The sequence below is a fragment of the Apteryx mantelli genome, chromosome 15, assembly GCF_036417845.1.
Source record: "Apteryx mantelli isolate bAptMan1 chromosome 15, bAptMan1.hap1, whole genome shotgun sequence".
Lineage (NCBI taxonomy): Eukaryota > Metazoa > Chordata > Aves > Apterygiformes > Apterygidae > Apteryx > Apteryx mantelli.
The window spans coordinates 10,102,850-10,130,012 of NC_089992.1; the positions used below are offsets into that span (position 1 = coordinate 10,102,850).

At 41.7% G+C, this 27,163-nt stretch overlaps 1 protein-coding gene across 1 annotated transcript in view; it reads right to left on the minus strand.

Moving 5' to 3' along the window:
• Window positions 1-27,163, minus strand: part of MTHFS (methenyltetrahydrofolate synthetase) — a 111,258-nt gene that overhangs the window by 82,983 nt on the left and 1,112 nt on the right. The window contains exon 2 of the mRNA XM_067305391.1: window positions 24,433-24,697. Coding sequence (XP_067161492.1) covers window positions 24,433-24,697 — 265 coding nt within the window. The remainder of the gene's footprint in view (window positions 1-24,432; window positions 24,698-27,163) is intronic.

The window sequence follows — 27,163 nt, forward strand, 5'->3', positions numbered from 1 at the left end:
GCTGTTGTAACACTAAGTAAAGCATTTATAATAATGGAGCCAAATATATCCCTAGCATCTTATTACTGTCTCTCCATCATCCCTAATCCTTCAGCCCACATCACCTGCACCCTATCAAAGGCCCACAAAAATCAGTTGACGCCCTCCCACAAAGCAAAAGGCCGTGAGGACACGAGGCACTGTCAGACTTGAGCCTGGGGAGGACACACGCACTCTTCTGAGGCCAGTGGGAGTACTAGCCAAAACCAGCGCTTGTGTCTGTATGCATGTACGTTTTGGTGCTTTCCAAGTGACTTTTAAAACATGAGTAATGCCAGCTTCCAAACATTTGTCCTGTATTGGTACCTTACTCACAGTCTTCCACTTGCTTAGCCACAAACATGACTTTAACAAAGCCATTTCAACCTCTTATTTAATTTGTTTCTGAGACCTTTCTCTTTCAGAGTGTGTAATTAAACTAAAAGAGCCTGGAAAAGACCCTTACAGTAAATAATTTACAAGTTCCTCCCTGGGGACATTTTTTAATTACAACTCCACTGGTCAGATCTGACTGAATACTCTGAGATAGCATTCCCTGCTGGGATCCTGAAATATAATTAACTGATTCCTTTGGTAATGATATTTTTCCCTTAAATTATCCATTTGTAATGCAGGACAGGCAGATTTGTTTATAAACAAAGTAGAGATTGACAGAGGCTTTGTCATGAGAACAGCAATAAAGACATTCACTGCAACAGACAGGGCGCATCCATTTGGGGAAAGAGATACTGTTTTGGAGCAAATTTTATAAATTCCACCCTGACAATGCAGCATTGAGAGATACAAGAGAGCAACCAGACAATCCAGATTCCTCTCCTTCTTGGCAGCTTGCCTTGCTCCCCAAGTGCTATTTCATGCACAGCAAACGTAAATAATTCTGACGCACCTACCAACCCCCTAACCTCTGTGCTTCAGAAACACTGTTATATACCATCAAACTGACAGTGATTTCATGTTTTGTGGCAAAAAGAAAAACCCTGAGAGACAGCAGCAAGGTTCAGATGTCAAAAGAAAGCTGTCACGTTTATTTAGCTCTATGGTTCTCAAGACAATATACATAAATATTGTTTTACTATCCCCATCAGCCAAATGGTAAGAGCTATTTCTATGAGTCAGGGTCCTGCGGCTCCCAAACTCTGGCCAATGAGCCGGTGATGATCTCCATCTGGCCCAAGAGGGGCCAGCAAGACAGACATGTCAGCTCTTCCTGTTCCCATTAATTCCGTACATGAAGCAGTTTCCTAATTCTCTCCCATTGCAGCTGTAGCCGAAAGGAGGGTGAGCAGGGGAGAACAGCTCCATGATGTATTGAAATGTGATCTGCGAGATAAGAAGTTTGGGGACACTCATTGCCTCAAGCCTTGACAGCCTTCGAAGCACACTTGCTTCTTCTCTACCAATTAGTTCCCACAACTCCTGCTAGGCCACAGGGACAAGGCTTGGCACATGCCTGAGGCTGTGCTGGGCAGGGGACCCTACATTTTGCATCCAAATTCCTGATCTTTACTTCTTTCCTTGTTTTAAACTCCCACACAGCAAAACATATGACCAAGTGTTCAGCTCTCTCTAAGCACTTTGTTTCTGTACAGTTGTTAGTGCCGGCCCTGAAATCGCTTCATCATGTGCTAGCCTTTCCAAACACAGCTGTTCACCTATTATCACCTGTAGTGACATATGTATGAGTCAAGCTCACCCTTATTCGAGTGAATAAATCAAACCTCGGTCAGCCAGATCAAAAGCTAATTCAAAAAGGCTGTAAAATTTTGTGAATAAACTCGTATCTAACTGGCCAAAGAATAATAATAAACCTTTTATACAAAGAATGCCTCAGAAAAGCAAAGCCACAAGGCCCAGAGGTTTTGGATAAAATATTTGCTTCCACAGTAGCCGCTTGATTTATGCAACATAAAGCATTCCAATAAAACAGGGACCAAAAAAATCCTTGTATCCACCTTTAAAGCCAAACATCATGGCTTTCCCTCAGCTTGAATGTAACAGCAAGAGGTTGCTATCCTCTGATTTTCTTCTGTTATGCTGACACGGCCTCTTAATTTTGTACCTAAAGTAGAACTTGAGTAGCATTCATGTAGTCAAGCTTAGGTATCACACTAACCAAAGACACAATTACTTCTCAGGATCCCAGTCAAACTGCCATGGCTAAACTTTGAGCCAGGACACCACTAAAAGTATACACTGATTTTGGTGGAATGGAAGTATGTGGTTGTCAAATAGGGCTGGACTTAATACAGGCATTTAAAACATTCATCAAATTTGGGAGCCAGCTTGCCACAGTGAAAAATACAGGCTTCAGCATAATTCTGTCAATGGCAGGCCATACCATACAGCATGGTCCCGATCTTAATGTGACTGGAGAACTCAAAAAACCTAGAAGACGAACCTAGAGATGGGTCTCCTACACACAAAGACGGTCCCATCTTTTTTTTTTTTTTTAATTCCGTACATCAGCAGAAGTTCAGAAATGAAAAACGGATTAAAATACTGACAGGATAGACACTGTGAAAAACTGTTCCTATTCTCATAACATTTGTTCCCTGAAGGTCTTGAATCCTAAGTCTGTCTTGCTGCTGTAACGTAGTACAGCTGGCAGCACCGCAGAGCTGAAACAAGCTGCAGAATGATCTGCTCCATGCCCCAGCACCAATACTGTCATCTCACTTGCTGGTTGCAAAAGCCTGTATGACGCATGAACATACCTTACTCTGCATAGTTTGCAGCACATGAAGTGCAAAAATTCAGCTTGTGGTTAGCGGAGTGAGCTAGTTTGATATCAAACTGACAGAAGGCCATGTCTGAGCACCAGCATTTTACTAAATAGCTGACATTACAAACTGCTACCAGCTGTCTTGTTCAAGCTGCACCCTTTCTGTACACACTGGTGGGAAGCCTGATATGCCAATACTGCAGGTGCAGGTTCACCCCAGCGACATGGGCCTCTGTTACCATAGGAGTTGGAAATACCAGGGAGTATGAGCCAGAGAGGCCTGCGTTTGCTGAGCTTACACTAACCCCAGAGCAAGAGGGTTTAATTGGTTACTGTGTTATCAAAACAGAAATAAAATTGAATACAAGCATTCTGAGATGAAAAGGTGCACATATACTGTAGGCATGGTTTTGTTCACAAAAACAGTTATTGTCTAGGAAGTCTTAAGGGCATTCTGCTCTGCAGCTAGTCCTTGAGAATTCATGGAATTTTTAATGATGACACAGAGCATTTTGGTTAAAATAAATGCACTAATTTACTGGTTGAGAGAGGAATTAAACATGTATAGAAGAAGTGAAGTCATATTGAAGAAGGCAAGTAGGATTATGAATAGCGCAGGAAGGCGAGAAAATGAGTATTTTGTCCCCCTTCTTATTGCCTATTGTTTGACTTTAATTCCCAAAACTCAGTTTTACTCTAAAAACCCAGCACTATCTCTCTGAATGGGTAGTGCATTTTTCTGGGCACACATATTTCAGACACCGTGCAGACCCCAAGACTGAGGCGTGCTTCGGTTTGCCTCAGTTCCACTTCATCCATGAAATGCATACTTAGCGACATATAATTCTGCAGCAAAAACCACTGCAATACTTGTGAAGGCTTTTGGGTCACCACATATGTACCACAAGAGGCCCCACAGAGACCCCGCAGCCGTTCCCACCCACCTGTAAGGGACCGAGAAGTGTGGCACATCTCCACTGCCCCGTTCCGAGTTGTTTGTTGTGGCCAGGACTAAAGCGGGTCCATCTTCCTCCAACCTGCTCCTTGACACCATCACACTGATTGTATGCGATTGCTTCTATCTACCCTGGGGTAAATAAAAAACTACCATCCAAAACCTTGCTCGAACCACAAAAGTTGTTCTCCGTAATTCTTAGCTTCTCTTTATCCTTTAACATTGTACCAATATTTCCCACATTATTCTGGGATATTATGAATGGCTCATGTACAAAATTATAGAGGTTAAAATAATTTTGAGTATTATTTTACAAAGAAATCCTTGTTCTTCAGACTGAGAATTCACTGACCAATTTTCAGACCACAAGACATTCTTAAATTCAGATAAAATAAACAAATGTATACCAAAGCCATGGTTGTTGTTATTAACAGATAATCCTTTTATTATTAGACAACTCCAAGAAGCCAAGTACATAATCAAAATTATTGTAGACACTAAAATCAATTAAGGCTTTCTTCCAATCACCATTTTTAGCTTAGTATAAGGTTTATCTGGTAGTTTCTTGTTTGATTGAAGGATGTATATAATTTTAAGTACTAAGGACAGTGTTCTTAACTTTTGCCATACAAATATCTGATTCCAGAATGGATCAAGAAATGCCATTAGTAGACAGCTTAGTTCTAAACTGGAGCAATAAAACTGCTAAATATCAAGTAGCTTGGTGCTCCAACATATGATGAGAGGAAATGATCCTTACCATAATAAACAGACAGCCACACATTCTTGTTTCTATTGATTCTTGAACAAGAATTCACACCAGATATTTTCCAATTAGAAGCAAATCCATGCAGTCCTCATCACCATGATCACAATTACAGTTTTCTTTTGTTCAAATCAAAATAATTATTTTATTGCTCCCAAAGTCATACATGACTATTAAAAAGTTGTGATTAACGGATCTGAAGTCTTTAGCTGGTCACTCTGCAGGGGGGTTGGCATCAAGATACCTTTAGCAGTCTTCATACAGGATTTCATCTATTTGGACATCATTTTCTGCCACAGGCACTGATTCACAAATCTGTTCTCTAAAAGCCAAGCCAATTGTGTAAGGCTTTCCACTGGGATGTTTCACACACCTTTCAAGATAGGTATCGTAATATCCTTTCCCTCTTCCCAATCTGTTGCCTTTTTTGTCAAACCCAAGGCCCGGCATGAAGATAAGGTCAAGACCCCCTGTAGAAAATGAAATAAACATTAGCGGATGCATTGCAGATTTCCCGATGGCCTGACTACATCCACATAACTTCAGACATAAGCAAAAAACCCAGCTTTGTATTTTGCAAAATGCTTCCTTTTCTTTGATCAGATGAAAAATACCTTGAATACTAAACCCATAAATTTACATTTTCATATTATCAATTGCATACTAGATCTGCTGCAAAATAATTAGACCTTGAAAAGCTGGAAAGTTAAAAAAATCTACCTTCTAACAAATTTATTTTATCATTTTAACTCTGCGCTTCCGAGTACTGATGATTATGAATCTAAATCTAGGCAGAGATTGAACTCACAGAAATTACAGCCAGAGTTCATAGAAATTATAACTAGAGAGTAAATGCAGAGAGAATCAGAAAATCAAATGAACTTCAACATCAGATACAAAAATAGAAAAAGGAAAAGTAATGAAAAGAAGCAACATAAGAAAGAGAGCATTTTCTTGACATAACTGTAAAATGTCATGAATCTTCACTCAACCCCCCAAAACCAAAGGGCCTTTAATACAAAATATTATGAAAATGGGCATTTGTCCTTTTATACCAAGATTTGAAGTCCTGTCTCTTCATGATGTCATATTCCTCTTCTCTCAAAGGACCGTTCTCTTGAGCCTCCAGCAATGCGCTGCTCCTCCAGCAGCATATGCAGGAGTTTTGCTTGCTTTCCCCAAATATGCCTCCCTCTGGAGGGATATATGGGCTCCCTGAGACTCTTTTGAAATTGTACGTGATTGGAAATCAAAATCAGTGAAAAAAATGAAACAAGTAGCATAAGTGGCCATTCATCTGGACAAAACAGATCCAACTGGCTTGCAAAACCCTGACAAAAGATCCCAACAACCAATTAAAAAGGTCCTTTATACGCAAGGTCAGATAAGCCATTTTTTCCTGCTTTGCTCCTACTTTGCAAACAGATGTGGAGCAGCATCCTGCCAAGCAGGCAGCTAGAATTTACAGTTTGCTGCACACTTGTTTCGGGAGTTGATTCACATCACTGCCAGGTAGGCAAAGGAAAGGGGCTGCCACGCTGAGCAACGGCCAGGCACAGGGGCAGCCAGTGCACAGGTCCCCACTACTTCTTCAGGGCTTGTTCTTTTAGCGTAAGACATCTTGCAAGAACATCCTCTAAACAAATGAGCTTGACTGTCCTGGTGCTGACCGCTGAACCCAGGAACGTACCAGTTTCACAACACAAAAAGTCTTTCATTACTTGCTGCTGTAGAAGACAGACACTTAAAGACAGAAGGGCAGGAATGGCAGGGGAAAGCCAGCACAGACTAAAACACAGTTAACATGAGTCTGGAAAGGAAGTAAACGTAGCATCTCCATCCACTGCTTCCTACTTCTTACTGGAACTGCATTTTCATAATCATCTTCTGCTCCTTCACCAGGGCTAGGTTGTGTCAGGTGTTTTTCTGCTTCTCCCAAATCCAAATATGGTCTCTATTGCCATTTTGGATTGCACAGAGACCACTCTCAAATGTCTTGCTGGCAAATATCGCACAATGCTGCTACATCTAGCTGAGCAATGATGCTCAACCTACAAGATGAAGCCAGCTGATCTTCTCCCCCATTAGCATGGTCCGTGATAGAGATTCTGCAGGTCAAATCCTCCCTCAGTTGCTCCTGGGCTCATTACTTATTCTCTCTGTGAGTTGCTTTGCATAGGTATTCGGGTGACCCAGGAACCAGTATGTACCAAACACTAATGACGCACAGAAAGAAACACATTCTGGCTTACACTTTTTCAGCTTTTTTCACTCCATGTGACTCATATGACAAAAAGCAGAAAACATTTTTAGTCGCTACTGTTGGCAGGTAAGAATATACACAAGGGGCAAATCTGCAGAGTAGAAAGGTGCCATTTCTCCTTACATTTATATTACAGATGGGAGAAAGACAAGTTAGCGGAAGCACTAAGGAAAGAGGGAATTGGCAGGAACAGTGCAGGGACAAAATATATTTTCTATGTCATTTAACTGATAGCACAAGCCACACTTGAGTGAATTTAGATGCATTAAAGAACAGTGTTTTCCTCTGGGTTCTCTGGAGAAGCAGAGTCTATTTTAATGAGTCAGCTCCTCTACAATCACGGATTTTTTATGCTGAATAACTCAAACAAGCATGTGCAAATCTCAATATGAAAAATGATGCTGTAAATACTTTAATAGTTACCTTCATATTTTTTTCCACTGGAGCACTGTGATGCTGAATGCCTTTGCTCTGACTCACAACGCACTGTCTGATATCCATGCAACTCACACAGCTCAAGATTAAAGTAAAATGCCAAACCAGACTTTTAGGAGAAAAATGACACAGCTGCCCTGCAAGGAGCCTGAAGGCAGTTCAAGCAGCATTAGCCCCAAACTCGATTCTGGGAGCTAGAATGAATGGCAGAGAGCCCCATGGAGAAAACGCTTCCTCTCCTCATAACTTGGGGAGCAACAAAACCTCTTGTGGTGCCTGCGGTGGGGCGGGGGAAGAACTGACACAGGATGAGAGGTGACACACAGATGAGACCAAGATTGCAGACACATAAGATTACTATCAGCGCCGAGCATACATCAACAGGATGGCGAGCGAGGGTAATAACACCTTGTCCTTCTAGGGACATGACCCTTGCAGTCCCAGATACTTCCAGCCCTGCAGGCCACCATTTGCCCCTCAAGACGTACAGCAGGCTTGCTCCTGTCTCACACCCTGCTTTCCTTGCTTCCACACCCTGCCATGTGAAATGGCATCCTCATCCCTGAGAAGACAGGGCAGGTGCTCGGGCACCAAACACCACATCAGTTTTTACTGCTAACAGTGTAAGAGTGGCCTCATGAACTGCATCCACTTCTATTCCTCTCCTTGTCATGTCCACTGTCCCCCATATGTCCAGAGTTGTTAACTGGCAGCTCCTGGATCCCTGAGGGTCCTGTGACTACACACTAGGGGTCCAAGAAAGAAAACCAAGAACCCACTGTCAAGAGGTCTTTTGCTATGGGGAATCCATGCTTCTCCTGGAAAGCTTTTAGACGATCTGCAAATTGTTAAAGGTAGAAAAACTCTATCTCAGGCAATCATATACTGCACCAGTCCAGGGCTTCCAAGCAGAGAGTCGCAATGCTTCTAATTAACTTTAATTAAGCTACATGCTATCCCAGTACGGTTGGCAATTATGATGACAGTCACCTAATACTTTGCTGTGTCTATGACGTGAGCTCTTGCGGCTACAGCTCCTTCAGCTGTGTAGCACTGTGTCTGAAATAATATACCCTGACTTATCAACGTGGGCTCACAGCCATGCTGACATGGCCACACAGGTTTCATTTATACCGCTAAATAAAGCGGGGCCAGAAAGCGAACTCATTTACAGGATCACAGATGGCTCACACAGCTTAATCGTCAGCACACTCCTGACATGATTCTGGGACTGCTTAGCTCCCACTTCCAAGTGAAACCCAGGCATGCTCCAGGGGACAGGATTCCCATGAGCAGTAAAGATGGAAGTGCCTGGGTCTGGCTCCCTTCACCCTGTACCCTCCTCCTACACCCTCAGAACAGGCTTTGCTCCTCCAGATACAGACGCAGACTTTCCTGCCACATGTCAGAACATGCAACACAAATCTTCAGTTTCACACTACAAAAACACCCCTGCAACAAGGGTTCACATTATTTAAGATACTATGAACTGGGGGGGAAAAAAAACACACACACAAAAAACCAGTATTGTCTTAGGGCCACAGAGGCATTACATGGGACTGAAAAAGGAGAGACAGACCAAGTTCTATGTAGTGGACAGGACTAGTCGGTGCCACTTGGCCCTGTTTTATTTAGCAGTATAGATACAGTCATAGCTTCAGAACCCGCCGTGTGGGTGTACAGGCACAGTTCATTTGCACTGACTTGCATACATCTATGTAGATGTACCTTATGGCACAGAGAAGTGAAATGACTTGCCCAAGGACTCAGGAAATGTGTGGCAAAGTCATATGCAAAAGGCAGGTGTGCAATCTGCGCGTCCCCTGACTTAACTAGCAGACCAAAACATTAGCATCCCCTCTCTGCTGTCTTAAATAGGAATACAAAGTTTCACTTCCTCTAGGCAGCTGCCGTGAATTTCCTGAGTTCGGCAGTACATTTCTTATTACCCTTTATGATGATATCAGGTTTGATTTGTCCCCCAGGGAAGGATTTTCTCCTTGCCCCTCATTACCTCTCTTCCTCTTAATCTGATGTTCCTATTTGAAATGCCAACCTGCATTTTCTGAAGTGTTCTTGACAATGGTTAATCACAGACGGGTCCATCAAACCGCACAGATATAGGTCATGTAAAGACTCTTGGGGACTTGACCTGCCCACAGAGGGAGCGCTAGCAAGGCCCATCTCCTCCCAGATTTGAAGAGGCCTCAACAGCCTACTGCTACCCTTCTTTCTGGGGCCAGTCTACTTCCCCCCACACAGCCAGACAGTCTTTACAGCCAGCATGCTGGCAAGATGAAACCCTAATACTCTGTCATCCCATCTTCCCATCCATCTTTGCCGCTTGCTTTGTGGAAACAGCAACGTGCTTGGGACCCATCAAAGTGAGAGGTAGGACTCTTCTGATCCTTGCCTCCAAAACACTTACAAGACGACTAGGCAGAGACTGAGCTGCAGCAACTGCAAAGAACAGCAATGTGTTACTCAAAATCATGCTCGCAGCACAGATGCCTGCTAAGCTCAAGACTACAAGAGGTCAGACAGCAATCAGCTCCATATGCCATCGCTGTTGCTTTTCACAGCAGCAGTTGTGCTGTTTAAGCATCTTCTAAAACACAAAAGTTTGTGTAGCATTTACTCATTTACTCTTGTCCCCACAAAGAAGACTTCGTTCTCCCAGGCTGGTACCTTGGACAAGAACAGGCTCTTCAGCGGTCGGGTTTTTTCTGTGTGCAGCTCATTCTGTGTTGGTAGTTATGGACGCTCCCTGCTTTGTTCAGATATAAATGATTACATAAGGTGCAGGACTATGAAGAACCAGGTCCAGACAGAACAATTTTCTTTTTAAGGAAAAGGAGAATCTTTCTATATAATGCATACCATAAGCAATGTCAGATCAGTCTATGCACAACCGCTGCAGAGCTAACAAACGCTTAAAACCTGTTCACTTACGAGGAATGAAAGCTAACTTTGGTCCTTTTACAATCTAGCCAAGGAGCAAAGACCACAATGGAGAAAAACCTCTAGTCCTTCTGCAGTAAAACTTTACTTTTCAGAATGAAAAGGAAGCAGTAACTACCTGCTGCCCTTAACACTGAAAGTATCAGCCTTGGTGACATGTAGAGTATGGGCCAACGATTAATGACAGGGTTGTTACTGTAATTTTAATTACTGTCAGCGCAGTTAGGCCTCTTAGGTAGGCTTAGCTTTTCACCACACGCTCTTTAGGGCACAGACCATCATCTTGTTCCATATTCATGCGGCACCTAACACAGTATGGTCTGGATTAATCACCAGACCTTGGGGAAACCAACTCCACAGAAGTAAGTATTTAAATTATGCTGCAGCAAAATGATTCCCCTCCCCTTTATGACTAGTATTAGGCCTTTTCCGTAGAGTGTCCTGGATGCCCCTAGCACCACTGCTGAGGTTGTTGGTAGCTTGGTACCTCCTTCCAGACAAACGTTTTATGCCCCTTGGGAAAAAAGCACAGGTTTCAAACATAGCGTCTCTGCTATTGCACACTTGTCTCAGTACAGGCTCGAAAAGGGAAATGACAGCTCTGCTCACTACAGGCCAAATCCTGAACCTGCTGAGGTGTGTGGTTCCTGAAACAGTCGGGATTGCTTTCAGAGGAAACCAGTTGTGTTCTCCTGACCAGCCCATGGAGAGGAAATGAAAAGGCGCTCAGCACCCTGCACCCCGGGCAGAACCTGGAGGTAGGCCACGTTCTCACCACTCTTAGCCTCTGGGACACGTGTCTTGTAGGACATACATTTTCCACTAGCAAAAAACTTGTTCTGTGGAAGCCATGTAGTGTTATCTCCCCAATCTAATGAGCAAGGAGACAGAAACATTACCCTTTGCTGCAATTGATAAACATTTGAAAAAAAGTCATTCATCCAGAACCAATTATGCTGACTTCTTCCAGTAACACAAGTGATTACAAACATAAACAATTACATTGCTTAACTTTCCCTCAGCCAGTCTGCTAAAAAGCAAAGACAACCCCTTGAACAGAAAGGAAACTCTTATCCAATAACTCATGTTTGCTCACATGATACAGTCTTTAAAAACCAGTATCAGAAGTTCAGCATGAACACTTATCTCCTTAGAAGCCATGAGTTAAACACAAAGGACCAGATCCTCAGTAGCTGTACATCAGCACTGCTTCACTGACTCCACTCTGCACTTGCCTCAAGAAGAACACGTAAAATACCACAAGTTACTGACAAAACTTTGAGAAAAATCAATTTGTTCTTCTTGTAGATATTTGTTGTTGGTTGTTCATAAACAGCTTTTCTCTAAATGCTTTTCTATAGCACTCACTCTGTAGTTTCCTTATGATCCCAAACAGTTATACGATAAGACTAAAAGTTATGTTTGATATTAGATTGAAAAACAGCTCATTTTAAATGGCAGTCATTAGGTTTTTTTCCAGGTGTTTCCATCGCATGAATGTTTTTAGTTGTGCAGTACCATAGCCCTTTGGCAGGACTAACTTTTTTCTAACTACTCATATACATTTGTTTCTTAGGTAGGAAAGCCAAAGAGATGCTAGCTTTTTATCCAACAATGCTAGCACATAACTCAAAAATCTAAATGTTGGCACAGAGAGTCAAAAACGCTAGCACAGAACTCAAAAATGGAAATGTTGCAAAGTGCAGCCGACCGCAGACCACGGCCGTTCAGCAGCTGAACCCCCTCAGTGCCCACCGAGGCAACTCGAGCCTTTCCCTGGTTCCCTTTAGCTGGCTTCAGCCTGCGCCAGCACACAGCCAAATCCCACCGGCTGCATCCATGGTCTCCAGTTATGGGGCACCCCGAGAGGCCCTCAAAGCCACATACTCTGCCTGTGCACTTTTAGCCTCTGCGCAGCTTCATGCCTCCACTAGCACACCACGGAGGACACCTCGGGAGCACACGGCTCTTGTAGCATCCTCCAAGACGCACTGGCATCCATGTCCCTTTCCGAGGACAATCTCCAAGGGGCTCCCACGGCCCCACGACACTGCCGCGCTCCCACACACCGCGCACCTCTGTGACCAGCGCAGGGGTGGCACCCAGCCCTCCCGTCTGCAACATGCCACTTCAGCTCGAGGGAAGGGAAGTCTGACCACACAACGAACCCCACAAGCAGTGTGAGGCGAGTTTAAGCATAGTTTTTTTCAAAATCCCATCCAGTATTTAAGTGTCTTTTTAAATCCCTCCACCAGCAAAGAATGAAAGGTTATGCTAGCCCAGCCAGCGCTGGGACCAAGGTCTGGGCAGGCATGCCAGTGGAGCATTTGGGTGAAAACACGTACCACCGGCCCTTCCACGGGCAGTCCCCCTGACTGGTCCAAGACGTCACCTCGAAGTTCTGGAGTCAGGAAAGTTCTAACTCAGCCATCAATGTACAACCTACTGCTGGGCAGAGGCCTTCTGCCTTTCACTTCATCTAGGGAGAAACGCTTTTAACATCAGGGGCAATCATTTGCTTTATTTTTGGTTCCTATGTCTGTGTAAGAGAACTGTAGGTATCAGGCAGGTTTTGCATCCTTCTGTCTTCTGAAAAACAACATTTTACCCCACATCCACGCACACCCACGACCCACAGATCTATCTTTCACATGCGTACACATATACCAAGTAGACTATTTTCCCCTGCAACCCATGTGCCACAGGTAACTGGCCCACTAGCATGACCGAGATGGCTTTTCCTATTGCTTAAATAAAATATTCTGCAAAAAATAGAACCATCAGCAGAATCGACAAACATGCACTGAGCAACTCAGCATTTATCTGTCTACTCATCCATGTCAGTGCTTTGTGTCAGCGTGAAACATCGGTCTCTGCAGTTCATACTTGCCCTTCTGAACTACAGCATAATAAAAAAATTATACTTCTCCCTGAGAAGCTACATGATAGCCATCAGTCATACAGGTTTAAAACAACTGAGCTGCAGTCACTCTCCCATTAATAAACTTGCAAATACGCTAATAACGCCTTTTGATCAGCTCCTGTACTACTAAGGTAAGAGCAAGTAAGCACCCACCTTCTATTATGAATTAATTTAAAACAAAATCTTATAAATTTAGTGCACAGCGTAGAGTCAGATGCAGCACGTTAACCCTGCACAGACAACCCTGTTCAACTCCACCAATAATATCATTTCACAGATATCCTATCACATGTGATCAGGGAAGCTGCTGTATAAGGTTAAGACCTGTGTCCAAATTCTAGCTGATTTCACAACGTGGGAAGATTGTGCGAGGCTGTAACCATCACACTCATTTCCCCTGAGGTTTAAGCTACAGTCAGCTGAGGTCTAGTGTCTCATTTTCAGAACTTGCCAAAATGCCTACCTAAAGGAAATAAAATATGAGCAAGTTCTCTTTATTTTACTATTATTCATCAAGTCTGCATAACCACAGTAAATAAACCATAATGTCTCAATGCCACCTAAAAATATGTGTTTTTGCAAATTCAAAGTAAAAGAAATCCTTATTTTGAAATGTTTCAGTTATCTGCCTGTGAAAAATGATTTATTCACTCCTAATATTCAGGTATGTGAGTAAAGAGCTAGAACAGTTTGATTGGGAAAATGTGGGTAGCGGAAGATTTTTGGTTCTGAGGGTTGCACCTGGGTTATCCTGAGATTTTTAACCAACAAAATACTCCGAAACAAGAGTTTCTAAGGAGCAACTCCAAAGACAGGATAAGAAACTGTGTTAGAGCCACTTTACAGCATTGTCAATGCCTCTTGTTAAATCAGCAAATGCTGACTGCAAAGCTTTTGCTTTAGAGAAACTCTGAAGGCACTGGCACTCGAACTGTTTGTGCCTGGACTGTCATAACACTGTTACAGCACAAAATACAACGATCTTTGTGTAATTTTATGTGTGTTTACGTGAGATTCTTTAAGATCTTATCAAGTACATTGCCCGTAGTGTTTATCTGAGCACTTATTTAAATACTTCCACTTCATACACGTGTATGTGCACTTTGTTTTTTCACTCCGGTCCTCCTCCTTTGCATACTGCTGTCTGGATATTTTTAAATCAAAATATGACACACATGAATCATTTGGGGATTTTTTCAACACATCATGCAGCATCACTATCAAAATTTCCAACCTCTTTTACTCTGTCAGCAGATAGTCTGCAATAAAATATACCGAATTGCCTGTGAAATGTAAATGGTTAAGCCATCAACTTCTTTGTCAATGCATAAACATGACTCCTGTAAAGAGCTGCTCCACTGGATGGAAACGTTAGGAATGCTTACAGGCAGGGTTTATTGAACATGTGGAGTCAGCTAGTTTGTAGGAGACAGTACCCTCACTGTTAGTCTCAAACGTGTTAACATCACAACAGCTGAGAAATACAGCTTCTTTTATCACAAGATTTCTCTGACAAAGGCTGCACAGCTTAAAAAAAATAAACTATCCCTGGAATCCTCCACCCTTTCCTCCCCCCCTGCCACCACCGGTTTTTGGAGACACTGGGCTGGAGCATTTGTTCTCCTGTGTGTGTGATTACAATGACTGAATGAGATTTTAATTATAGGAAAACAGCCTAAATGGCACCGGCACTCCATTGTAAATCTATGGAATACTGACACCTGCCGGCAAAGGGCTTCGCATCACTCCTGAAGAAGGAATATCCTCTCCATCTACACCCCAAAAGCTGATTGCCATCCCGTTTGCACAAAAAGACAGCACAAGCAGGAACAGAGCCCAGCTACGACGCCAACACGAAGACTGGGAGCTATCCTTACTGTGCAACAACAGCGTGAGTCTCCTGCGCTCCGAAAGCCGGCGGCTCCCTGCCAGGCTCCAAGGAATTTCCCACCACAGGGGAAATGACAGTATATTTTGAATCTCAGCAAAGAACGCAGGGATTAACTGTGCCAGGAAGACAGATCTGTTGTAGCCTGAAAAGTGCTGACTATATTTAATAGTCCACTAAGCAGGCAGAAAACAAACTGAAGGCGGGAAAAAAGTCATTTTCTGCCAGATTCATGAGCTGAATCTGCTCAGCAGTGAGGGCCAGAGATGGCATGAGTGTGGGGGGCAGAGAAGGGGAACACAGAGCAGGCAGCAAGGAGGCAGCAGGACTGTCCCTTCTGGCAACAGCGGGCTGTGAACAGGGCTCAGCCGTCCCACCAAACTGCACCCTGAACCCCGCTAGCCTGCACAGCCAGGCAGCACGGAAGAGCTCCCGTTCCTTCACCAGATTGTCCAGGCTCTGTGCGCAAAAGTACGGAGACAAGTTTGGCGCAAACACTCCTCCTTTCCAAAACTGAAATTAAAGGGAGACAAAAATCTCTGTTTGGATTAGTTAACGCAGCCAGAAATACTTGGATGCCTGCATTTCCCCTTTACTAGTTTGCTGTAGCGACTCATGCCACACTCCAGAAAAGAACCTACCTCTCGTTTGCTTTTGAAAGACTCCTGTATCTAGGAAATACTATGAAGGAAATGACAGTGCTACTGTTCACACTAACAAAATTAGCCCTCTTTTAAACAAAACACTTGAGAGTCACTCACAGTGAATTTAAAGCCTTTGCCAACGCTGCTTTCACTTCTCTTTAATTGATGACAGACGAAGCAATCTTTTTAGTTGTTTGTCTGTGTGCAAGGAATTAACAAACAAGAATGTTTTATGCAGGAAGGCAAATATGGATGCGACACTTCAGATGATTACAAAGAAATGCACTCTTTTAAAGCCTTAATGAACTTTATGAAAGCAAAAAGCTTTAGTATTTGAGAGCTCAGAACTCCAGGTTCGCTGCAGGATTGCACTGCGCAGACAGGGGATTGGAATTAAACCACACCGTGCTCATGGGTTAGTCTGCACAAAGGGAATTCAGGATACTAAAGGCATTAAAAGTGATGCCACGGAAACACATTGACTTCTGCATTTCAGAATTTTTTTAAAAAAAATCTTGCAAAGAAAGAGATTCTCTGGGATCATGCCATACATGCTTCTGAGCAGAAGTACCGCAAGGAGCTCTGCTAAAAGTGTCCTGTTCGCCTAGTAAAACGGGTGCTGGTTGTCACTAAGCTGCTCCAGAGAGCTGTGGAAGCTAGGGCAGACACCAAGGGTAAGGGCAGACATCAGCGGCCGGGGAAGCAATCCCAGCACCAGCAATGAAAGCTCCCATCTTTCAACTGAAGGGTGGAATGCAAAAACCCTGGGGGACACAGTTGTTATCATAGCTGGGTGCAGAACCTGAAATATTTTATTTCCAAGCAAGTATTTTCCTAGCTTTACCTATTAGGCAACATACTATACAGAATAAAACTCTCCCTGGTCTATTTTATAGATCTGGAATACTGGAACAGGCATTTTGATTGCAACCTGTAGTTGTAGGATACCTGTGCAGAAACCTGTGAAAAAGATCTGCCCAGTGAGTTGATTAGAAAAGCACTGTTATGGTATATACAGAAAGAATTAATTTATACAATGCCATTACATATATTTCACAGTATGTCTTCACCCTGGCATATTATGTTCTGTCTCAGTCATCTTTTCTCCAACACCAGAGAAATTCCAAAGGTTCAAAGACCAATGGGTGGATATATTATAGACCTGGAAAAGCTTCTATATGAGAATAAGAAAATGCATGAAGTTCGTTAGGGGAAAAAAAATAAAACAGATAAAACAGAGGTTTAACTAAACAGTGAATAACAGAAAGTAAATTTTCATCCTTATTTGCCTTTCATCACAGACGAATGAGGTATCAGTTGAATTGAAAGCAGCAAATTTAAAACAAATACAAGGAACTATATTTCACATTACAGCTAACTAACCAGTACAGCTCACTGCTGTCAGAAGGTAGCAGAGCCAAGGGCCTAGTACAAATAAAATTACATGCTTATAGGAATGATCAGATCATCTAGAGATAAAGAAAAAACAGACCTATTTGTAAGGAGATAAACCAAGAACTACAGCTGCGGAGGTAGGAAGAAATTTCAGCTATTGCTACATAGCTACATGTCAGGAGATTTCTTGAACCTTTCTGTAACTCATGACACTGGATTGTCCAGTGCTCTGATCCTCTACTACATGACAGGAAGCAACTTCTCTCCACAAGACGACTCGTCACCAGAATGTTAATGCCTCCCTTGCACCAAATTTGTTCCTCTTACACGTATCAAAATCCTATGGCTCATTGTCTCCAAGCAGAACTTCATTCCAAACTTTAAATCATTTCATTAAAAAAGAAATTACATTAGGAGCTCGGCCTCAATTTTCAATTTTGTTTCATGCCATGGTCTCAGCTTTTCTTTTTTATGACCAGTGTAAAAAGATTTTAAATTATAATCTATCCCTTGATATATATTGTACTGTAAGTTTTAATCGAGTCTCCCAGAGGAAAAGAAAATCGAATGGCACCCTCAATCACTTCACAATCTTGTTTGTGGTATTTATTGTTTTTCTGCTAAGCTCTAATATTTAACATCTCTGCTTTCCGCAGCATACCGATACTTCATTTCTTCCAGACATGTTCCAATCTGCATATATCTCATTTAAATATGTCACATTACCCCTGAGTATTATTTACTATATGTCTTTTTTTCAGAATGATTAACATCATTTTGTATGTTCCCATTATACTTTCATGTACAGCTACAGCACATCTAATGGGTCTGAAGTGACATATTAGACATTCCCTCGGTTTCAAGTTATAGCATTTTCTCCTTATATTGTTTTTTATTTCTAAACTCTTATGTGCTTCATATTTCAAAACCCTCTCATTTCTGGTGCATGGGGATTTGGGGGCTGGGGGGTGTCCAAGCCATTATCTTTTTTTCTAAATCCCATTTTATTCCCCATTCCTCCTAAGACTGCATTGCCACTACTTTAGTCACACTTCTGAAAAACTGCTAAAATTTGAAATGACTAAGAAAACTGTTGGATCACAAGGCCACCAGTTCTGGAGCAAATGCAGCCTCTGCTAACATATGAATAAATAGCAGGAATTTAAAGACACATGAAACAGAGCTTTTGCAGACTGAAATGTTTCTACAGGGCAGATCCTAATGGCAAAGTTTAAAATAGGGCTAATGGTTCCTCAGCAATAATTTCCAACTACGTGTAAATGGGCCGCTTGCAACCGTAGACTGGTGGTAGCCAGCCGTTCTCCTTTCAACAGGGCGACGCTTCCTGGCGTAAATAGCTCTTATGGACCAAATGCAATCCAAGCAGTTAAGGGGTCCTTCTCTGTTTCTGCTACCAGCAATGATGATGTTATTTAGGTTGCAGCAAGGCTCAAATTGTTCTGGAAGTTATAAGGGCAGAAAAATATAACTACCCTAATCTCAGAGGCCAACTTATAAAGATTTATGTGAAAAGAAGGCAGCAAGAGGCCAAGTCATTGCTAACCATAGTTAGTATTTCCTCACTTGATTTGAACTTTGTATTTTTCCCTATAATTATTCATGATAAATATACTATTATTAAAAGTGAGGACCATCTAGCTAATGTTTCACCAAGTATTTTGTAGATACAGCACAAATATTGACATCGTTAAAATTTCCAGTACATAAAACTGTGGAAATCTCCAAATTAACTTAGAAAACACAAGTCCAGTTCTTCACACATTAATTTCTGGGAGCAAAATATATTATGCTTTGGGAGAGTAGCAGCAGAGTATTCAACATTACTCATTACATATAAGATGCTATATTTTCAAGTGCTGACATTTTTCAGCCTGGGCATCTGCGCCAAGCTGAGGGTTTTTTATGTTTATGTTTTATTTCGGGCAAAATGATTCACTGGTTTCTAAGAACAAAGCTAGGAAAAAACAACTCTTGGGAAAGCTCTGTTGCTCCATACTTTGAGGCAAGAACTCGAACTCTTGCTCACAGTAGCCTTTATGTCAATGACGTGGCTTTAGCCCTGTTTAAATCCATTTGAGTTTGGCTTATAAAATGCTTGAAAACCTGCCATTTGCAGGGGCTCATGAAAGACGAGCTCAGGGCTAGTGCTGGGTCTCCCCGAAGACGTCACACTCTCTGTAGCACTGCTGGAGTCCCAGAGGCCTGGCCCCGCAGCTCTCTCCGGGAATCAGTGCTGTTTCCCCATCGTGGCTACTCATTCCCACCCCACACATATTGCACAGACATGGCTGCATGGTAAACCAGATTGATTTGCTGATCTGGGTTAAAAAAAATCCCCAGCAAAAAAGGCAGAGAGGATAGAAGAGAGTAGGAAAACATTTTCCATCCAGAACAGTTCACTGATCCAGTTTACAGCAGAGAGGCAGGGGGCAGGAAGATGCTGGAAACACAAGGAAGGAAAATTCCTTAAGCCAATATTGTTGCAAAGACGGTGCCCCTGGAGCTGTAGGCTGAGGTCCTGCTGCCGACCACACTCCAAACTGCAAGGGCTGAGAAGGACCTTCATTTCAGTGGTTGCTCCTAGCTGCTCTGACTGGGACTAGACTGGGAACTGAAACATGGAAGGAAACATGAGGACTGAGGCTTCACTAACATTTCCTTTGCATGTCACTGGTTTACACAACTCCTCTTCACCAGCTTTCTACCAACCCTTCAGTTGCATCAGTCCAAATGTGTGTGGCGGTGGCCCCATCTGAGATAAGAATAGCCTCTTGGTTGCGGTGGTGGGTCATTTCTGACCAAGATGACTTTCCCAGTGGAATACATCATGTGGCTGCATGACAATTTCCTGGCACAAGAGATGAGGGGTGGGAACAAAGAGAAGGAAAGCAGAGGAGGAGAGGGGGAGAGGGAGAGGTCTATTTAATCAGGCAGCACCCAAAAGCAACAATCATGAAACTACGCTTGAGAATCTCTTTCGTACTGCTTAGTACAAGAACCACTATTTAGGAGAAGAGGAAGTTTTCTGAGCCAACGAAAAAGAGAAAACAGCCAGAACAGTGGGGAAGGAAGTGAGTAAATTTGGACAAGCAATCTTGTATGTCTGGAACCAGACAAGGGAAAGAAGAGAAAGCACGCTATTTCCTCCCTTCTGGCGGTGACAAGCTATTTATGTTGGCCAGCTGCCCGTGAAATGACAACCTAGGATTGAGAGCAAGAGGAAGTGAGGAATATGGTCAGAAAGGCCAAAGAAGGTCACTTGGAGAGGGAGATTCAGACAGGTTGGGCAAGGAGCAGGAAGAGACTGGCACTGTGTAGGCAAGAAAAATTAAAACTGAGAAAAAGGGGCCTAGCCCAAGGGTGAGAGAAGACTGGGGAATGATCATTTTGGAGGGAACAGAAAAGAGGTGGTAATGTTTGGAAAAACAAGCAAAAGAGTCTATGCTCACTAGGGGCTGCTCCTCCTAGGCTGGAATCCAAGACTGTGAGCCTCCACCGTTCCTCTATCAGCAGATACCAGTTAATATTTTTAAGTCACTGAATGCTATAGCAATAAAGAGCCCACATGGAAATGAATACCTCTGTCTGCATGTGAAGATAATGCACGGCAAAAAAGGCCTGAAGCTGTAACTTGAACAACAGGGAGAAAACAAATGACCAAACGCATACTCATTAGTAGCATTCATTAACAACAGCAGTGTTCAGCTTTCACACCAAATGAGCCCAGAGTCAATGCGCTCTGAATATATGGTAATGCATTTAGGGACTGGGCCAAAATATACAGACGAAGAGGCTGAATTACGTTTGTACACCTTACCCTATTTCTTGCATTTCTTAGGAGAGTTACAACACATTAGAGTAAGCAGATTCAGAGCCACAATTCTAATGCCCCTTTATTTTTTGGCCAAAAACAAATACCTAAAAATCCTTTTAAACCCTTTCCCCATTACCCAGATGAATGTTTTAAAAGTTGTCTGCAATTTATTATATATCCTCAACTACCAGGCTATAATTTGGTCATGACCATTTAAGTGACACACTTGGGTCCAAGATTTCCAGCTGAGATCTCTCGGTTCAAAGTTTGCCACCTGCCTCCCTTCAAAGAATCCACCTCCAAGAATTTTATCATATGGAGATAAGAGACTCAATTAGTTTTTCAAATCCTATTACAAATAATATCTTTTTTTTTCAGGAAAAACTTAGTTTTCCATCCATAGCTCTCAGAGCAGGTTTATATAACAATAAATAACATTACAGACGAGGAAACCCATGTCCAACCCGCTGAATCACACCGCCTCCCTAAACCACATTGAAATTAGAGCTGCTGGGGAAGTGTCCTTTAAACTTCTGTAGGAGTTGTGATAAAAAGCAAACAAGGAGTGCAGTTTTATCTGATTTAGCCCTTCAAAAGTTGTGCAAGGTGTCTACACTCCAGTAAAACATTTACTGCAACCAGCCAGAACTGTCATCAAAAGTATTACCTTGGGCAAGAAACTCTATGAGTGTGCATTATACTTCTGATGGCCAAAGATATAAACATGTGAATTGGTACTTATTAAGAAAATATACCAGGGGCTTGCTCCAGAAGTTGTGTCTTTCAGCAGGGGCAACTGGAAATTAACCAAGTCATGCAATTATATACACTCCTACCTGCCCCAAAAAATTAATTTCTGCCCGTGTCCTTTCTGCTGCTGTGTCAATTTAGCCTACAGAAAGCAACATTTCATATTAAAAATAATGTCACTTGTGCGTGATAAAGAAGATGACAAACCTCCTACCACAGAAACGGCAGTGATCTTTGCTCATGCCAACAATTCATAATGCGGTGCACTGCCCAGATGAACAGGGCTAAATCCTGATTCAACAGAAAAGGACTATCTCCAAACGGAGGGGTTCCTATCTACTGCACACAACCTGTGAGTACCACCAAAGACTGGGATACTCGATGCGCAAATTATACCTAGTCTTATATTTGAGCTATTCACAACAATCACGCCAGGAAAAAAGAAAGAAGTTTTAAGGACAGTCTGAATCTAAGCTTTTTGTCATGTAAAATGAATACACTCAGTAGTGACATGACTTATTTATGTACCTGCAGGGTATTTCTTGGAAATTACATAGCAACTTATGCAAGCAATGGGAACATTACTAATATAACACCATGTTATCTCCTTATAACGATGTAAATGCCTCAGATCACCATAGTATTTGATAACATCACAGAGATAAATGTTTCATACGTGCATAATTCCAACAACGGAGGATGGATGTAGTAGCAAGATCTGCATTCCAGCAAGCGTACCAAAGTTCAAAAAATATGATAACTGACACAAAAAATATAGCAAAAGTATTTTGAAAAGATATCAAAATGCAGTGTGTGTTTCTATGGGGAAAATCTGGGTTTTTTTGTTCTGTTTGATTATGCAATAGTGCAAAAACTCGAAACTTACTCTCTAATCTTCAAAAACTGTTCAGGGAAAAAGGACCAAGGTCTGACTTTCAATCCAAACAGAATTATTCCTGAGTTACTGAGTACAAATAAACTGAAATCAAGCTTCAGGCAGGACAAGTCTGAAATGCACATACACCAGTTGTTACAACACCTGGTCAGGAAAACAAGATACCAGCTGAAAAGTTAAAGCAAAGCAAAGGAACACAAGAAATGTTGAGCAAGTGTACTCTCATCCTTCTACATTCCTCAAAACATGAGACATGGGAGCTACATGAAATGTTTCCTATAACTCTTCCCGTGATCTAGCTCACTGCAGTCAGCAGCCTTTTTCACGAGGATTGCTGTAGCTCTCTTGGCATTGCTCTCTGCCCGTAACCGTACCCTGGTGCAGAGAACAAAACGGGAGCCCCAGGACTTGCCAGGTACCAAAGCTTGGTCTACCTTCCCCATTTTCACAGCCTGGCATCTGGGCCATCCCCAAAGGTACATCTCAGTGTACTCTACACCAGGTTGTTGCTCTTCCCACCATACCTAGCAGTTAAGGGTCACACCTGGCATTTAAAGGGTCACCTTCAAAAGCCCCCAAATCCCACTGATACACACAATTTTTGACAAAAAGAAGAAAAACAAGTAGCAGTGCTAAACAATAAATATAAAGATGATGACTGTATGAAGCTGTAAAATCCCTTGCCAGCTAAAATGTGAACACAGAGAGGATTCTGAATTAAGAAAGAGAAAAAAAAATCAACAAAAAAGAAACAAAACACAGTGAAAATGCTGATAAATGAAGACCTAATACTAGGGTTAACGCTCCCAGCACTAATTGTCTTAAGGGCAGTGTTCTGGGAAGCATACTGGCATCCCAAAGCAAATACAAAACCCAGTTCAACCAAACAGATTCACATAAACTCTATGTTCCTGTACCCAGCTTAAAAAGCTAATAATTCTGTGCAATGTGTGGAACCTGTTTGCATGGGAAGTTTCCATCCAGAGAAATTTTCCAAGACTGAGGTTTCAAACATGAATTCAACATGAGTTTTCCATTAATATCATTAAACATGTCTGCAGATATTTTAGGAAGATGTTAGAATTTTTACAAAACCCATTAAACTAATTAATGCAAATACAGAAAAAATAAATCTGTTTACAGTTTTGTAGAAATTGGGGAATTTTAGGTTAAGAAAGAGAGAGGCTACTTTGGACCAAAATGAATATGCCACTAGTTAGACTTAAATGTGCTCTTAACTTTTCAACCGTATGAAGAATCCAACGTCTGAGCTGGCATTGTAAGATCAAAATAAAAATGTGAGAGAATAATGATGGAAAGACTTTGCAATATTCATCCAAGCCTACAAGAAAGTCCTTTTATTTTCAGTCTAAGGTCTCTGGACTGAGAGCTGTTCTGCATGGTTAGGCTCCATATCGACATTATGATTCATCCATGCAGTACAATTTGCAGGACCAAAGATTTCCGAAAATTCTCATGTTAGCCTATAGACATCACCCAAAAAGTCCTATATATTCCAGGGAATATTCTATATATTCCAGTGGAAACTAAAGTTCTCAGAGCACATGCTAAAGCTGTGAGTCCCGATGACTCTCAAAGGCAGCCCAATAACCCCTTGCAACCCATTCCCTCCTTCACATGCACCTCTACGCTATGCTTGCCAAGATTGCATCAAGGTTGTCCATGCAACTGGATCAGGGAACCTATTTATCTTTTTTTTTTCCTGCGGGATCAATTGTGCAAGTCTGGTTCCCTGCACAAACAGCTCTGCTGGCACATCACAGAGGGTGGCACAGCGGAGGGAAAAACAAGCAAGGGAAAGAAGTGTCTGATTCCATCAACTTAAGCAGCTCTACCACAAAATGTAAGACCAAAGCCTAGCATTTCATTCTTGCTATCAGATCCTACTGACCTCCAGGCTACTCCTGCTCAACACCAAGATGTAGGAAGAAAATACTCACCACCAGAAAGAGCTTCCTCTCTTACATTGTCGTCATCACTAGGTTGATGAATATTCCAGGATGTCAAAGGAAGTGAAGAAATGTCTTCAGCTGATGATAACTTTAGCATGTCCATGTGATTGCTGTGAGGCTTGTAACGTGGGATGAAACACTCTTTGCCTTGCTTAAAAATGTCCTTAATGATTTCTTCTGTCTGGATTTCATCTGGCATGCTCAGAAAGATTGCAATTCTTTGGGATTCCTGGTACTTGGAATGGACAATCACCTATAGGGGAAATTACTGCAATCAGTTTATGAAGAGTTTACAGAAAGATTAATTTAGATTATTTTAATTAAAAAGACAACCGGAACAAAATATCTATTTAAAAGAGCAGAGATACAAACTACCATATATCATAAAGAGAATAAGCTGATTTTGTTTCCTACTCCAACATTTCTACCATCAACAAAATCAAAATAGGTAAATTTTTGCACCCAGTGGACAAAAGAGCCTAACATAGGCTTGGGCCAGCAAAAAACAATTTTGAGGACAGTCTACTGATCCTTTAAACATTTGTGCCATATAGTGCAAATACTCTCAAAAGCCCAACATCCTTGCAGAAAGGTAAAGCAAGTCAGAACTGCTAGCTTATAGAAAAGATAAGGTCTTTGCATTCCTTTTTTTCTTCTCTCTTTTGCATGCTGCTTCTCACATCTGGGCCTAGGCAGAAGTGCACCAACAACAGGAACTCAAAAGAAAACTAGCCTCAGAGTTGACAACTGCAGAGCTCGAAGTCTTGCAGGATCAGGCCCCTCTTTCTTTTAAAATTTTTTTAAACCTGAAATGCCCTCCATACAGCAAGTTTAGATATAGGACTTCAAACATCACCTGGTTCTAATAGGTGATCTTATTACTGCACATTTTTCAGAACCTGAATGGCTTTGCCATTTTTTGACTTTCATGAGGTTCTCTAGGCTGGACTTATGAGAGACTTTGATGTAGGATGGAAAACAAAAAATGCTTACATGGTGAAAAAGTATAAACAGATTCATACCCCACTATGTCTCTGCACGATTCCAGATTAAATTCCAAAGTAAAATGTCGAGGAGGATTTTTAAGACTTGTCTTCTCATTCCCCAGTACCTTACACCTACTTACATCAGGACAAAACAGACTTAAATGTAAGTTATGCTTATTTTATACGCGTACAAAAAAAAAAACGTTAAAAACAGCAGACAATTGAGAAGCTGTGCTTATCTGTGGAAAAAGAGAACACCAAATCCTCTGTTCTGTGTTTGCATAACTAGAGGGTAACTACTCTGCTGAGCATTAACCCTTGCCCCTTTCCCTGTTTTGAGAGATACCTGCCCAAATCTGAGTTTAGAAATGGCTCTCATCCATTTTTTTCTTTCTTTCCAGCAGAGCAGTTAAAAGCCCAGGTAAAATATTCAGAAGACGGATATATTTTTGTAAGGCAAAATATAATGAAACACTCTAGACCAAATTAGGGTAGTGTGTTGGTTGGCCAAAAAAGTGTGTAACAATTCAAAAGTAGATTTTACCTCCTTTTGTAATTTGTGCAGCATTACACACAGAGTATTGCAACTAAGTGAATAAATTCTTAAGCAACAGAATTTCCATGGTAGCTTTTGTTTAAAAGAACTAACTATTTCAGCAAATTACAGAGTCTATATAATACCTGTGACTCATGCCATTGAGGGCAGCCAGAGATGAACCTTTTCAGGGGGTTGGAAGAGAGAGAAACTGAGATACAAAATTCCCCTCTTTCAAGGTGTTACTGTGGGTGGCTGTGGGCACCACACAGGTCAAACCTGTTCTGACATGTCCAGTAACGCATTGATTATGCAGCATAGAAGAAACTGAGGTTGAAGATGTAAAACCACAAGCTACCAGGAAGACACAATTTCAGATGTTTTCAGAAATGTGAACATGAAGCTGCTAAGTTTCTGAGAAGAGTAAAAAATTTTCCACACTTGCAAAAATTATCTGCCCTCTGTTCACCAGCTGACAGCTATTATGGCAGAATCAGAGCATGCAAACAGCATGACTTTAATCATGAACATAAACATTAAGAAAGCATAGTCATCCAGAAGCTAATTAAATACTAGTGGATAGGCCAGCGAAGCTCTTTCAGTTTGAATTTAAAGATCATTTCAAGATGAGATTTTACTGGTAAAGATATTGTTTAGGTGCTATAAAATAACCCAGTTGCTTTTATTGGTTGCAATTACTGATATGTCTCGTAAAGCTACATTTTCAGTTTCATATTGTTCAAAGCATTTTCTCAATTTTTCAAAAATATCTTGATGTCTGCTATATTACCTTCCCATAAGGAAGCTTACAGGTGTGCAATGCCACTAAAGAAAAAGTCTAAAGGAATTCCAGGATTCTCAGCTTGTGCCAGATAATTATTACACAATAATATAAATTTATATATTTCCCCAATGTCTTCTTTTAAGGAAGACAAAAATATTATCTTTTAGGACACTTCCATCGCCAAAAATGACTGCTCTGTTGCTGAGCTTATCAGCTGCAGTTAAACAAAAGCTGAGGGTTCCTAAAAATTTTACATGGGTTGGGCACTTATAAAATTGGCAAAGGACTCCCTCTGCATTTTGAAGAGGATGAGTTACAATATATTAAGTCTAAGATGTGAGATTACTAAAAAATGCATTTTCTTTATGGTTAAGACCTTGTAAAAAAACAAAACAGCATTCCCAATGGAAAAAA